The sequence below is a fragment of the Echinops telfairi genome, unplaced genomic scaffold (assembly GCF_000313985.2).
Source record: "Echinops telfairi isolate 266 unplaced genomic scaffold, ASM31398v2 ScPeMD7_7457;HRSCAF=8495, whole genome shotgun sequence".
NCBI lineage: Eukaryota > Metazoa > Chordata > Mammalia > Afrosoricida > Tenrecidae > Echinops > Echinops telfairi.
The window spans coordinates 2,599,220-2,614,255 of NW_022111357.1; the positions used below are offsets into that span (position 1 = coordinate 2,599,220).

A 15,036-nucleotide genomic window follows, 5' to 3' on the forward strand; every position below is an offset into this window, starting at 1 on the left:
GTTCCGTTAGAGCAGCACTGGGTGACAAGGACAAAAGTGGGCTCCGGAAGAGTGGGGCGCCGCTCTACGCTGCGGAAGCAGGGTGGGAGGGGGGCAATGGGTAGCGGTTGGATGAGTTTTAAGGTTCCTGACAATGAAGGCCTGACTGCCTTGAAGAGACTGTTGGTAGGATGGCGGACAGCACAGGGGGCCCTGGTGAGGCTAACAAGGGAGGGAGGTGCCAGAGAAAACCAAACCAAACTCACTGCCACCTGGTCGACGCAGGACGGTCCAGCGGCCCCTCTGAGTTTTCTGAGACTGGAACTGCTCACCGTTGCAGTGATGGGGAGCCGCTGGTGGTCTCAAACTGCTGACCTTGTTAGCAACCCAATGCATAGCCATGATGCCACCAGGGCCCCTTGAAGGGTGATGCTTTTTATGCAACAGCGAAGCACTTGTCTGAACTGTGTTCAAATGTTTGGTGGAAGACAGACCTTGTAAGTGGTGAACTGGTGAACTTGGATGACTGGCTGTTGAGAATGCTAAGCAAGATCTTGAAGGGGCCACATGGCTCCTCCTTACTGCCTTACAGGAAAACGCAAAATGGAGGAGATGGACTGAAAAAATGACCTGCACAAAACGAAAACAGAATTTAAAGATCTGGAAAATGCTGTTGTACAAACTAAGGACACGTGTCCCAGCATGGCCATTAAGGATGTGGCGACACGGTCTTTTGTTAACGAGTTGAAGTCCGTGACGGATGAAGCTAACCAACAACCACAGCAGAAAACCCTTTGGCTCAGACTGAAGGGGACAGGGAAAGAATGCTGCCTGCTTCTTAAAAGTCTATGGGCAGGAAACAGGCCAGAGGAGCAGCATCTGCTTCCCCCAAGTAAGGAAAAGAGCCATCTCAGAGATGAGCACAACTGTTCAAAGGAGCAGAGTCTGCTGGTCTTCAAAGGGTGGGGCCATGGGCTCCTGGATCTCCAAGGATGGAGCCACAACCTCCTCATTTCCGAGAATCCAATCTTCAACAATTTGGTTCAATGATGCGGTGATGCTGCTCAAATATGCTGGGGGTTGAAACCTCAGTCCAAAGAGGAGGGAGAGGGCCGGGAGAGGCCTGCCAGGGCGGGAGGGGGCGGGGGGACCCGAGTCACTACTCAGATGGCTGAGGAGCAGGCGGGCTGCTCAAGCCAAGGGAGCAGAGTGGCTCTCCCAGTAGACGGCAGAATGGAAGCCCAAGGCAGAGGGGCCTCCACTCAGAATCCAGAAAGCACGCCCCAAATCCAGATTCTGAAGGGCAGAGCCCTTGCTCAGATGGGCTCAGAGAACAGAGGATGATTTTCGAGCCTTGAGAGCTAATGTCAACTGTTCTGGGTCTTGGACTAGCTTGGTGCCCATTAGCCCTGCCTTTTCTCTAATGTCTCCCACTTTTAACGGAGAAGTCTACCACTTGCCTGCCCCACCATTGTATTTTGGAAACAAATAACTTCTAGATTTCACAGGTTCACAGATGAAAAGGAATATTGCCCTAGGATAAAAGATGCCTAAAGTTTCCCCAGTAGTTGACTCGGATGATTCAGAAGATGAGAATTTGGACTTGGCTTTGATTTAAGACTTTTGAGATGATGCTATGGGGAGAATGTGTTTTGCATTTGGGGGGATGAGAATTTGGACTTGGCTTTGATTTAGGACCTTTGAGATGATGTTACGGGGGGAATGTGGTTTGCATTTGGGGGGCGGTGGGGGCAAAGGGCAGAATGTGTTGAATTGAATTATGTCCTCCAAAAAATATGTGTGTTCTAAATCCTCACCTCTCTGAGTCTAATTCCATTTGTGAATGGGCTGTCATTGCTATGTGAATGAGGCAGCATTAGTGCAGGGTGTCTCAAGTCAGTCTCTTTAGATATATAAGAAGAGATTTAACAAGCGAGCAGAGAGAGACAATGAGGTAAGAGAGATGCCAAGAGAGATGAAGCCCTCCAAGGAACTGGGACGCAGAAGCCGAGAAGACAAGGACCTTTCTTCAGAACGGACTGAGAGCCAGAATCTTCTCCTGGAGCAGGCGCTCTGAATTTAGACTCGTAAACACCTGAAGTGCAAGAAAATAAACATTCTGTGTGTCACAGACACCTACCTGTGGAGTTTCTGTTCTAGCAGCGCTAAGACACCCATCAAAGGGACAGCATCCTGGGATGGGCAAGGGTGTGGGGGGGGGCCCTGACTCCAACAAATGGCAGATTCCCTCCCCACCCCCACCTCCCACCCCCTCATTACCCAGACAGATAAGGGGTGCACAGGACAGATGTCAGAGTGAAAAAGGTGAGAGAAACCCAAGAAGGCAGCCAGAGAGACAGACAGGAGGGCGGGGGAGCTGGGCCTGGCCCAGGTGGGTGGGGAGAGGGTGGAGACAGCAACCCTTGGGCACAGACAGGCTGCTGCAGAGTGGAGAAGGCGGCCTGGCTGTGCATGCGAGAATAGGCCCCAGTCCGAGTACACAGGGATGGGCTGTGTGGAGCTGCGGGGTGTCTGTGGGTGTTAGGGTGTGTGGGTCCCCGTGCATGCACCTATGCGGGCATGTATGAACATGTGTCCATTTCCTCCCCTCGCAGAGCTGGAGCGCTCTGATCCCACATTGGGTGGGTGGAGGCTTAGGACCGGAGACGGCAGGGCCTGAAAAATGCCAGGGCTCACATCTCACAGACTTCAGTACAAATGGTAGTCCTGGGGCTATGGGGTCTTGTGGCCTTCCAAAGGGGCTCAGCCCCAAGGTGGCCTCCGTGCCTCTGAGGTCCTCTCTGGCCCCTTCCAGGTCTGCTCCCCTGCACTGCCTACTGAGCTCCAGGTCAGCAGTGCCGACACTGAGCTGTGTGCATGTCCATGCGCTGACTTCCCTTCCACACCTCAGCTCCTCATCATGGCCCCCCAAACTTGGAGGAAAAGGGTGCGGAGGGCCTCTGGAGCCCTGAGGCGGGCCTTGGTTCACTAATTCCTCCTACAGTAACTGTGCCCGAGATGTTCAGGTATCCCTATTGGAGAAGGCCCATGCAAACAGCACCACCACCCCAAGCCCTGCGGCTGCACCCAGGTCTCCCTTGCTGAGGCCTGCCCCGCCCCCCGCCCCCCACCCCCCTCAGACAGCTTCAGGGCCCTGGCGCAGGAGAGAACCAGCCAGTTGCAAAGAAGGTCGAGGTGGGCCAGGGGATGGCGAAGGAGCCTGTATCACCTATACTTCCGGTCATTCAGATCAAGGGTTGAGCCGGGCACAGATGCTGGTTTCGGGACTGGATGGGAGCCAGGCCCCTCCCATGCCCAGAGCATGGGGTAGATGTTTAGAGCCAAGGTGAGAGAGGTGAGAGAGATCTCGAAACCAGGGGCACCTTCAGGAAGGTAGCCCAGATGGCGGGCCATCCTGAAGGGTGGGGACCTCCACCCGGAGGGGAGAGGTTATAGGTCAAGGGTTTCAGCCCTGCAGGGATCAGAAGGGAAGAACAGAGGGCCCCTCCCACAGTCTAACATGCTCCTAGCTGGCCCAGAATCCCCCTGACACATCCCAAAGATTCCAATCCAAGTTTGAGGCTGGCTCTCCCAAACATCCCTCTGCAGAGCCATTCCTGCAGGCTCCTCATGCTGGCAAGCACCCCAACCCTCCCAGCTCGTGCACCCCTCCCCCTAGTCCCCCACTCCTCAAGCGGGAGAGGAAGGAGGAGGGCTGGAGAAGGCCTGGAACTCTGTCCACAACCAGCTCATCAGGCCCCAGAGGCATTCTGGGGGAAGGGTGACCTCCCGGTGGGTCAGGCACTGAGAGCAGAGGAGGCTGGGCTTGCTCTCTGTGGGGCTTGAGGGGGAAGGAGCCAGGGGATTCACACTAACTAGAGGCCTTAAAAGGTTCCTTTCCAGCTCTGATTCTGTGATGGCTGAGGGGTGCTTCCAGCCTGGTTTGTGGGGTTCTGTAACTTTCCAGCCAGCCAGCAGCCCTGGGCTCCCCTAATGCAAGAAGGCACTCTTTTTCCCAGGAGGGGCCCTGGATTCCAGCTCCTCAGGCAGAGCCCAGAAAAAATGGCTCACGTCAGCCTCTCTGGAGCTGAAAAGCGCACAGAAAATGGAATGAAACCTGGCACTCAGTGGGCACTGCAAAAGCGCCTTCCCGCCCCGGGTTCCTCAGGACATGCCAAGCCCCGTGCTAACAGCCTGCACACATCAGTCTTGTCCACTGAACGCTGCATGTGGGCTGGGGGCCACATTTATCACCCTGGGTTTGGAGGTGATGAAAGCGGGGGTTGGCGCAAAGCAGCAAGGACCGAGACCCAGGTCCTTGAACTTGAGAGCCACGTCTCTCTCAGGGACAATGATCAGGGTGGGGTCTGGGACAGGGGCTCTCAACCGAGGATCATCTGACCCTGCCGAGGGGGCGTGGGGGATGTTCACAGTTGGGGGCGCTCCTGGCATCTATTGGGCAGAGGCCGAGGATGCTGCTACATACCCTTCAACACACAGGACCAAACAAACTGGCTTCCTGGCTCACAGAGACGCTATACAGGGTTTCTGAGGAAGCCGATCTTGACGGGAGCAGACGGCCTCCTTTTCCTCCCCAGAGTGGTGGGAGGGTGTGAACCGCCAGCTTTGTGGTCCACAGTCCAATGCTTACCCAACAAAACTCCCCCTAGGGTTCTGTATATGAACACTGAACAGCCCCCCACACACACACACATACACAACTAAGAACTATCCTGGTCACGGGCGCTGAGGCTGGGGAGTCCAGGGTTATGCGCTGGTGCCTGGCAGGCTGCCCCTCAGCCATCTCTGCTGGACTCACCCCTGCTCTCACTGCCTCAGGGACTCACCTCTGCCTGCTAAAGGCTTCTCTCAGGGGAACCAAGGCAGCCCACTCTGCTGGTATTGTGCGCACACGGTTCAGGACCACAGACACCGCCTTGACCATGACCTCTTGGCCTTGCCCTTTCTGTTCATCAGGCCCACCATAGGCTGAGTCCCTTAGCCTCAGCCTAACCTGCCAGTGTATTTATTCCCCTTCCCTACAGCCGGGATTTTCAACATGTGCGTTTTGTCTAATGAGGTAAGACCTTAACTGCCCGACATACCAAGTGGAACAAAGCTGGTATTTCCATAGCACTTCCGGTGAGCCAGGCGCCATTTCAGCAGAAACAGATCCCAAGAACAACCTTACAGCTGAGGAAACAGAGGCACAGAGGAAGGCTGTGACTTGCCCAAGGTCACAGAGCTAGTCAGTGGTGGAGACTGAAACCCGAATTCAGGTTCTGACCCAGAGCCCATGTTCCTGAGAAGCACTGTCTCTCAGTTGAAGCAGGGGTGGAGGGTGGGTGTGTCTCCCACTCACATATCCGGCCCACAAGGCTCTAGAAGCACCTTCGAGAATCCCAGGCTCCCATGAGCCCAGTCTGCCAGGCCCAACGGACCGGGCTCTGCTGACATCCCCATCCTCAGGTCCTGACCCCTCACTCCCAAGTCTGACCAAATCCCCCTTCCCTCTGCCACCCTGAAACGTGTGCTTCCCATCAGCCTGGAACGCCTCCCTAATGCCTATTTCTGCTATGAGGGTCTCTTCGGAGCGAAGGGCCTGCCTGGGGCTCCTCGGCCCCTCGGCTTCCCTGTTACATTGCTCTCCTCGTACCGAATTGCAATTACTGTTTGCATCTCCCCAGGGGTCATGTTTTGTTCATCACCGAGTTCCTGGTGCACAGAGTAGGGCCTGGCACAGGGCAGGTGCCAGAGCACGTGGCGGAGATGCGGTTCAGTAGGCTAGGCTGAGCACCTTCACCTATTCACCGGGTTCCTGGAGGGTGGGCAGTGGGGAGACGGGAGGCTAAACTCAACGCCCAGCAAAAGTCAGAGTGGAAAAGGCCCGTCAGAGTGCTTCTAGTTCAGTCTGCCCATTCCACAGATGGGGAACCGAGGGCCAGGCTCTCTTAGCCACAATCGCAGAGGTGGGCGGCAGCAGAGCCAAGACTCCTGCCCAAGTCTCCTGTAAATGTGCCTCCTAGCAGACAGGGTGCCAGGCAGGCCCAGAACCCCAGGCTCGGCAAAGACACTCCACCCCACCCCCGGAAAGGCGGAGGGCTCATCAGACCCCAAGCAGACAGCAGGCGGCAGGCACATGCACCTTGTCCTTGGCCCATCCTGTCCCCATCTCCAGCCCCGGAATTGGGTGGGGCAAGGAGGAGTGGGGACAGGAGGAGGAGGTGAGGGGGTACCTCGGTCTCCAGCTGGCGTGGATCCGAAAGAAACTCCGTTTATTACTAAACATCTGGCTGGAAAGTTGAGAACAAGACACGAACAGAGGTTAGTGGGAAAAGGGCAAGTGGACAGAGCGTGGGGAGCTGCCGGGATGGGGCCGGCCTCCTGTGGTTGGGGGGGGGGGAAAGGACACCCCCCCCCCAGCTCCCATCCCCGGGATGCAGAGGTTCTGGAATATTGCATAAGGATCTCCTGGGGAGCGTGTTAAATCTGCAGAAATCTATGCCTCTTCTCCAAGGATGCTTGGGGAGAGGGCCAAGCATCTGCATTTTGAACAAACGCCCCTTGTGATACTGATGCGGGAGCTGGTGGACCATGCTTGGAGAAGCACGGCCTTGGTGTCTCCTCTCAAAACCCCAAAGGCCATCCCCTAGGAAGTCCTGTCCCACGGAGCTCTGCTTCCTGAGATTGTGCCCAGCCGGATCCATCCCCACGTACCACCAGAGGCCTGGCCAACCAAGCATGTGCATGGGGGGAGGGGTGTGTTCTTGGCTGGGGCACCCACCCCATCGGGTGGAGACAGCCAAGATGAAGGATGTTGCCATTTGGCCTGAACCTGGTGATTACTGGCCTCCTTCCTAGAAGTCACAGCTCAGTCCCCCTGGGGACCTTCCCCACCAGCACCACCACCCATGGGCCCAGGACACACAGGCGGACAGAAGGTTGCGAGTTAGTGGTGACTGAACCATAGGCATAATCCACTCCTGTGCTTAGGGGGCCGGGGGCCCGGAGCAGCTGTGAGTGGTGGTGCCGGTGCCTTCCTGTGGAGGCCAGGCCAGAGCGACCCAGAGGCTCTGGGCAGGGCTGGATGACTTCCGGAGCTCTGCCTTTCAACCTGGGTGTGATTGGGACTTCAGGTAGTGACAGAGATCAGAGTGGACACACCACAGTCTACTCTCAGCCTGACCTGACCAGTGACACTTTCCTTCCCCGACCCCCTTCCGGAGTGCCTCGTTGAGGCCAAGAAGGAGAAGCTGCTCCCAGACCCCACTTTACTGAAACCCTCTCTTCGCCATCCTCCAAGGCTTTTCCACCTAGAAAGTCAGAGAACCGAGAGGCCCTGAGCTGCCCGAGCATCCATGAGCAGTCCAGGACAAACTTCAGAGCAGCTTGATGTGTCTCAAGGACACACGGCAACAGACAGCAGACGTGAGCGCTCACTGAGCTACCTCCTTCTCATCACTGAGTGACGTGACTCTTCTCTCATCGCGTGTCCCAGGCCTAGAATAACACCCAAGGCTCAAGGCCCAGCTGCTCCCCTGGCTGGTTTGAGATGATATGGAAAAATGAAATTAAAGCAAAGAGATGAGGAAGGGAGAAGGGAGAGATGGGGGTCAGGTAGGCTCGAACCCTTGACCTCAAAGCTAACCCTCTCTGAGACAGCCGCGTCCCCACACCATGAGTTAATGTGCTGCCTTTGTCCACCCGGGTCGGGACTTCCACTGTTCATGAACGCCCGTGTGGGGTAAGCAGGGCTCTTCCTCTGTTCTTCTTTCACGATGCAAACGCGCCAAGAGAGACTGGTCAAGAGGAAAGAGACTCTTTGGAGGGGCAGAGTGTAGATCAGTGAGGGAGAAAGGCATTTTGGGAGAATCCCAAGGGGGCCCTCTGGGATGAGCAAAGCTGTGCACAAGGGTTGCACAAGACAAGAGCATTAGTCATTGGCCGCGTTTATGTAAGTCCTGCAGGGGGCCTTAGTCACAGAGCTGGCTTTCCAGCCAGCACCTTGTTCCCAAGAGGCAAGTTCTAGGGGTGGAAGCCCCTTCTGGCGGCACATGCTGGGGGAGGGGGTTCCCTGCCATCACACCCAAGATGGTGCCCACGATTACCTGAGCCGTAAGCACCTGTGGCCAGTGGCCTCCTCCTCTCTCCAGCTTCCCGGGAGGGATGGGGTGCAGGGATGGAAGAGTGAGGGGGTGTGGAAACAGACAAAGAAAGAGGACACTGGCATGAATGGAGGGGTGACGGGTAGGGGTGGTGCGGATTCTCTCCCACTCAGACCCTTGGAGCCCCACGTGGCAAGAAGGTGAGGCCAGCCTGGTCCCTCCGGAGAGGCCCTCAGTCTGTACCTGTCTGGCCATCCGCTGCCAACCACCCAGGCCTCATGACGAGGCCTGGCACTGCCCAGAGCAGGCCCAGACACCCCCGCAGTGGCCGTAGACAGGTCTGAGAAAAAGTGAGAAACAGAGAATGGAAGAGGAAGAGGAGAAGCGAGAGGAGGTGGCGGCCCTGGGGGCCCCTACCTTTCCCCAGGGCAGAAGGAGGTGCTGCCCGGCCGGTGGCAGGTGGCAACGGGCGGGTAGCGGGAGGGTGCTCCATCGGGTACCGGCGCCCGCCGCACCTCCAGGGGCCGCAGGCCCCCATTGCGGGCCCGTTGCACGTGCTCAAACAAGAGGGCCAGCTCTCTGCAGGAGAGGGCGCCGTCAGCGGTAGGCAGGGCCCTGGTATACCCCCCACCCACCTTCTCCTGTGGGTGCTGAGCTCCTGACCTGTTTCTGCCTGGCTCTGCCTCTCTAGAGGGGCTCAGAAAACACCCAGGCCAGAAAAAGTGAGCGGGGAGGGTCGGAAAGCCTGGTCTTCCTCCTTCCTTTTGAATACTCGGCTCCAGAGAACTCCTCAGGGCTACCAAGTACAGCTGTGCCGGTTGGGCACAGCTCAAAGCAGTGAGTGGGGCCCCAAGCCCTGTTGACCCTCTGCTCATCCGGTTGAGTGAGTGCCTACACGTGGAACTGTGTCCACTCAGGGGCCAGAGGCAGCCCTAATATCCTTAGCCTCAGACTTTGGGTCCTAGGGGAAACTGAGGCTGAGCCAGGAGTCTGCTTGAGGAGTCTGCTAGACTGGCTTCTTTTCCCTGTGGCATTCAGCCCAACCACGAGGCTATTGGAGACTAGATCTGGAACGGTAGCTCCTTCCAAATTCACCAGGCCCGTTTTGTTCCCGAAGTCCCAGGGCCCCTGCCTACCTGGATGAGGTCACCCACGCCCGGGCAGCAGGAGGTCCCATGGGCACACTCTCCAGAGCAGGCTCTGACATCTGACTAAAGGCCCTAGGCCATGCTTGTGCCCAATCCTAAACCTTCCCTGGTCTTTCCAGTGAGGCAGCCCCTGCCCTGAGCTGGCCAAGGTCCGGCCTTGAGTCCTTAGGGGCTACACAGGGGACAGGAGGCTGCTTCCTGTCTAACTACATCCTGTTCAGAGGTGGGAGCTTGCCTCTACCAAGTGGACAGAGACAGGGGTGCAGTGTGATGCTGGGAGCAGCCCCCCTTCTCCTGTCCCTCTCCCAGGCAGCCCCTGGGCCCGGGAGGAGGGGAGAACCAGGTGCAGGAGCAGGAGCGAGTGCATTCACGCAACAGCTGCTCCCAGAGAACGAATGAGGCAAAAAAGCACCCACAGAAGTGCTGAGCGCAGCAGCCTGGACCAGCCATGGGGTGTCCGCCTGCCCACCGGACGGAGCCAAGCTCTGTGGTCTTCAGTCCTGCCTGAGGGCCTAGCCAGGCACCTGGCCACACGCATCTTGGTGATACTATTAATAATCTTCTGTGTGCCCCACCCCACCCCTATCCCAGCCTGGGCCAGCGGAGTGAACCCGCTACTGGGCCCTAAGGCCTGCTGCCTGGCACAGTGGAATTGGGTACACGGAGAGGCTGGGTGGACCCTTGCACCCAACTCTGGCATGTGTGTTCTTTCCCAGACCACACCTTCTCTGTCCAGCACTATATGCCAGGCTGGTACAGGTCACATGGCCCCCACCCAAGGCTGGCTGTTCTCCTGTCCTGCGTGGCATCACCTAGGGGTGGGTACATGGGGTGGGTCTCACACCCCCTGTCTTGTGTCTCCCTCTTCCCTGGGTGCTGGAGAGCCGGATAGAGGGCATTCCAGCTCCGCGTGACTCTGGGTGGCCAGAACCAGACCCAAAGGCTCCCATGGGAACAGTCACCCTTCCCTCCCCCCAGGGCTGAGTCCCAGGCACTTGTCCCCCAGAGTCATGACTTCCAGCCCCTCCCACTCCAAGCCCCAGCAGGCTCTACCTGAAGGATGGGAGGATACTGTCATAGTAGTACCAGGTGGCCGTCAGGTAGGCCCGGCTTGTGTCGGTGGAGTACAGGCGCCATGCAGCCTGGTGGAGTGGGGAAAAGGGGGAGTGAGGGAAGATGGCATCAGCGAGGCCTCGCAACCCGCTGCCCCTGAAAGACCCCAAGAGCTACTCAGAGTCAAGAAACCATTCACAGTTCCTTAGCCACCAGCAGGGCCAGCCTAGAAACAGTGACTTCCTGAAGGTCAGCAGAGAGCCGGAGGCCCCAGAGCTGGCGTTCTGCGGTCGACCAGAAGCTCCCAAACCAAACCCATCGCTCTTGAGTCATCCCGGCTCACAGTGGCCCTATACGACAGAGTCCCCTATACGACAGAGTCCCCTATACGACAGAGTCCCCTATACGACAGAGTCCCCTATACGACAGACTAGGGCTGTGCCCTGGGCTTTCCAAGGCTGGGAAGCTTTATGGGAGCAGACGGCCACACCTTTCCGCCAGAGTGGGCTTAGCAGCCAGGCACCTTAACCCCTGTGCCACCAGGGCTCCTTCTGTGCCTTACTAGGGTGAGCAAATTAAGGAAAGCGTGGGGCTCAGTTGCCACACCTGTACAATGAAGGGAAAACGACTTACTTCTCAGGATGTTAGGATAAAAAATAACGTCACTGCCCCCATGTCCCTGCCGACTCATAGCAACCCTATAGGACAGAGTCGAACTGCCTTGTGAGTGTAACTCTTCACAGGAGTAGAAAGCCTCATCTTTCTCCCTCCGAGTGGCTGGTGGTTGCTAACCACTGACCTAGCAGGTTGCAGCCCAACACATTGCCACTATGTCACCAGGGCTCCTGAAGATTAAAGAGGCCAGTGAACAATCGGCCAATGCTGAGTTCAGGGTGGTGCCGCAGGTTAGGCACTGGGCTACTAACTACAAGGTCAGCTATTCAAACTCACCAGCCACTTCTCAAAAGAAAGGTGAGGCTGTCTGCTCCCCATAAAGACGTACGCTGTCAGAAGGCTGTACAGGCTCCTGGGGAGTTGGAATCAACTGGAAGTCAGTGGGCTTGATTTGGGGTGGCGCTCAGGGTCCAGCACATAGGGATGAACGCCAGGTTTCCAGCTATACCCTTAGCACCTTTCATTAGTGTATCCAATTCATGGCCTCTCCCTGTAGACCAGTGGATCTCAACCTGTGGGTCGCAACCCCTTTTGGGGTTTGAACGACCCTTTCCCAGGGGTTGCCCAATTCATACCAGTAGCAAAATGACAGTGATGAAGTAGCAACGAAACTCATTTTATGGTTGGGGGTCACCACCACATGAGGAACTGTATGAAAGGTGGCGGCATGAGGAAGGTTGAGAACCACTGCTCTAGACTGTACGCACTGTCTTGGTCGCTGCTGTGTCCTGAGCACCAAGTATGGCTTTGGGCACACGGTGGGCGTTAGCAAATGTTTGGCAAATGAATGTTAGCTGAGAATAGTGTTACTACGAATCAACGTTCCTGCCACCTCTTCCACTTTACCGCATACTGTCCCAGGAAGCACTGGGGCTGAGGGGAGAGATGAGCATCACCCAGCAACCCCTCCGCACCCATGGGCATTCGGGCTTCCTCTGCAGCTTGACGGGTGAGGGTTAGACCGCAGGAAGACCCATCCCGCTCCCTCCCACTGTGGTAAGAATGTGGGGGGTGCATAGAGTGCAGCAAAGCTAAAGAGCTGTGAAAGCTACCAGAACAAAGTTGAACTGGGCCTTGGGTGCGCCACTTCTCTGGGTGCCTCTACCCACCGCCTCTCTGACCAGGGGCCCTCCCAGGACAGGAATATTTTTACCTCCTGCTTGCTTAGGCCCTGGCTTGGGCTGGGGAGCAGCTGCCAAAGCTGTCTCATTAATTATGGGCACCACAATACCAGCTGTCTCTCGGCATGTACGGTGCCAGCCGCCTGCCCCTACAATGCCCCTTGGAAGGCCAGCTCCCAGGGGAGAGTGCCATTGTGTCCCAGGAGATGCCAAGAAGGGAAGCTGCGCTGGTGGCTGGAGATAGCAGGACCAAGGGGGAGCGGGGCGTGCGGGTAGTTCCCAGCCTGGGGAAGGGAGATAAAGAGGGGTTGAGCCCGCCTGGCCGAGGGAGTCGGAGGGTGAGACAGAGGTTGGTTGTGACAGTGTTCCCTGAACCGTTTCCTGCAGGGATTTCTCTTTCATACAACTGACCGGGCCAAAGCTGAGTCACCAGCAAACTAAAGAGGATGCCATTGCGCCCATACTGACCCATAGCGACTCTGTAGGACAGGATAGAACTTCCCCTGTGGGTTTCAGAGACTGAAACTCTACGGGAGTGCAAGAGTCACAGAGTCCTAAAAGAGCAGCCCATGCCCTGTTGGACCACCGCAGCCACCGACTGCGCCCTCTTGTTCCCCTACATAAAGTCAGTCTCACAGGCTCAGCCACCGAACAACGAACGCTGCTGTTGCTATTGGACACAGTGAGCCAGTCCGACTCAGGGGCCTTATGCACAACAGACAGAAGGCGCCCAGTCCTGCGCCTTCGTCACAATTGTTACGATGTTTTAGCCCTTTCTGCTATATTCCCCAAGAGCATCGTGACTTCCTTAACATTCGGCAAACATGCCATGGACCCCAGGGCCTTTGAACATGCTGTTCCCTCTACCCGGACCTGGACCTGGACCCACACCACGCCAGACCCTGTGGAGTTGGAGCTGGAAGTGAGAAATGAGACGGTCCTAGCCGGCCCCAAACTGGACCTTTGGTAAGGGAGAGTTTCTGACAATCTGTCAGCATCCCAGCTCTGCCCACAGCTTGGTGGGTGACCCTAGAAAATGACACCTCTTCTCTGAGGCACAGGTGGGAAGATGCGATGCCCAGGCCAGTGCCCAGGACCAGGCACACAGAGGGGACTCCACAGGGCCCCCCGGGTGTCATACCTGGATGAGGTTGGCCGCTGGCATCCTGCGCTTCTCAAAGTGTTTCTGCCGGTGCTGTTCCTGGACCTTCAGGGCGAATCCGGAGCCTAGGATACCCTAGAGGGGTCAGGACGTGGTTGGGAAAGGCAGGGCCTTTCCTGGGCAGCCCTATCCCTGCCCGTCTGAGGCATCAGATATGGCCCTGCCTCTATCGTTCAGGAGCCCTGCAAGCCTGACTCCAAGCCCTCTTCCCAGAGGGTGGGGGGCCACAAAGGAGGGGAACTCACGGCGGGCAGGGCGAAGAAGGAGATGCCCAGTAAGGCAAAGCCGGCAGCCAGGACCCTGCCCAGCCACGTGTGCGGCGTCTTGTCACCATAGCCAATGGTCGTCAGGGTAATCTGGGGGGCACAAATGGGTTACTCACAAGGCTGCTCATGGCACCCACCCACAAGATCCTGTTAGGAGTGCGGGCAAAGGGGTGGAGGTCACCCACAAGGGTTGGTCACAAATACTTGTCACATAGGCAGATTCCTGGGGCTGGGTAGAGGAACCGGCACAGGTCTCATGAACTTGACCTGTGCATTAGATGGGGGCAGAAGCAGAAGTGCTGGAGGGGTGGGGGGCGGAGTGGCTAGCACAGGGGCCAGTCACAGAGGACCCTCCACAGGGAGCAGGGGCATTCCTGCTCAACCGGAGTTGGGGGTGAGGGGGAGGCGGTCATGACCGGAAGTCTTCAGGAAGTTCCCGAGAGCAGATTCCCAGAAGCAGGACATCCGTGCACAGGGCGCTCACGCACCGTGCCCCACCAGAGCGAGTCGGCGTAAGAAGAGAAGTCGGAGTTGGCATCCTTCTCGGCCAGATAGACCAGGAAGGAGGCGAAGATGAGCACCAGGAACCCGATGTACCAGGCGGTGATCAGCTCCTGCAGGCGACAAAGGGTGAGACCACAGTGGGGCTGAGCAGAGTGGCTGACCAGGGCAGGGGCGCTGTGCCCACCTGGAGGAGGCAAGAACGAGTCCCAAGCCACCAAAAAGTGAGAGGTGCCACAGCAGCCACTGGGTGTGTTGCCAATGCCCACACGTACCAAGTCTATAGGACAGGGTAGAACTACCCCTATAAGGTTTCCCAAGGCTGTAAGTCCTTACAGAAGCAGACTGCCACGTCTTTACCGTAACTCCTCACGGGAGAAGAAAGCCGCGCCTTTCTCCTGCAGAGTAGCTGGTGGTTTCGAAACTGCTGATCTTGCAGTTAGCCCCCCAACGACTAACCACACCACCACCGGAGTACCGGTGAGGGCCTCCCCAGGACCGCCCCTGCACTGCTCTGGCCTCCCCAAAACACCGACCCAGAACCCATTGCTTTCAAGTGGGTTCTGCTCATTGCAACCCAATAAGACAGACAGAGCACAGGAACCCTGATGGCATAGTGGATTATGTGTTGAGCTGCTAACTGCAAGGTCAGCAGTTTGAAACCACTGGCTGCTCGAGCTGGTCCATGGTTTCCTAAGGCTAAGTTTATCCTTAAGGAAGCGGTGCCACAGCATTCTCCCACTGGCTAGCGAGTTCGAACTCAGCTGACTTTGCAGTTAGCAGCCCAGCACATAACCACTATGACACCGGGGTTCATCCCAAAAAAGGCCAAGGTCCCTGCAAAATCCCAGGACGGTACTGGGATCAAACCTAGGCCGTACCTCAGCATCAAACGCTAAGGCCGTACCTAACCCCGCCTCCCAAACCCCCCCACCCCCACCCCGCTTTCAGATCTAGTCCCGCCCTAGCCCAAACACACCTCTGGCCTGGCCCCAGGTCCTGCTTGGCAGGACAGAGACCCTGGAG

At 57.2% G+C, this 15,036-nt stretch overlaps 1 protein-coding gene across 1 annotated transcript in view; it reads right to left on the minus strand.

Moving 5' to 3' along the window:
- KCNQ4 (potassium voltage-gated channel subfamily Q member 4) overlaps positions 1-15,036 on the minus strand; it is a gene marked incomplete at its 5' end in the record, with an annotated part of 65,908 nt that overhangs the window by 10,956 nt on the left and 39,916 nt on the right. Inside the window, 5 exons of the mRNA XM_004705271.2 lie at positions 8,502-8,663; positions 10,286-10,374; positions 13,223-13,318; positions 13,489-13,599; positions 13,998-14,137. Of these exons, the coding sequence (XP_004705328.1) occupies positions 8,502-8,663; positions 10,286-10,374; positions 13,223-13,318; positions 13,489-13,599; positions 13,998-14,137 (598 nt within the window). The remainder of the gene's footprint in view (positions 1-8,501; positions 8,664-10,285; positions 10,375-13,222; positions 13,319-13,488; positions 13,600-13,997; positions 14,138-15,036) is intronic.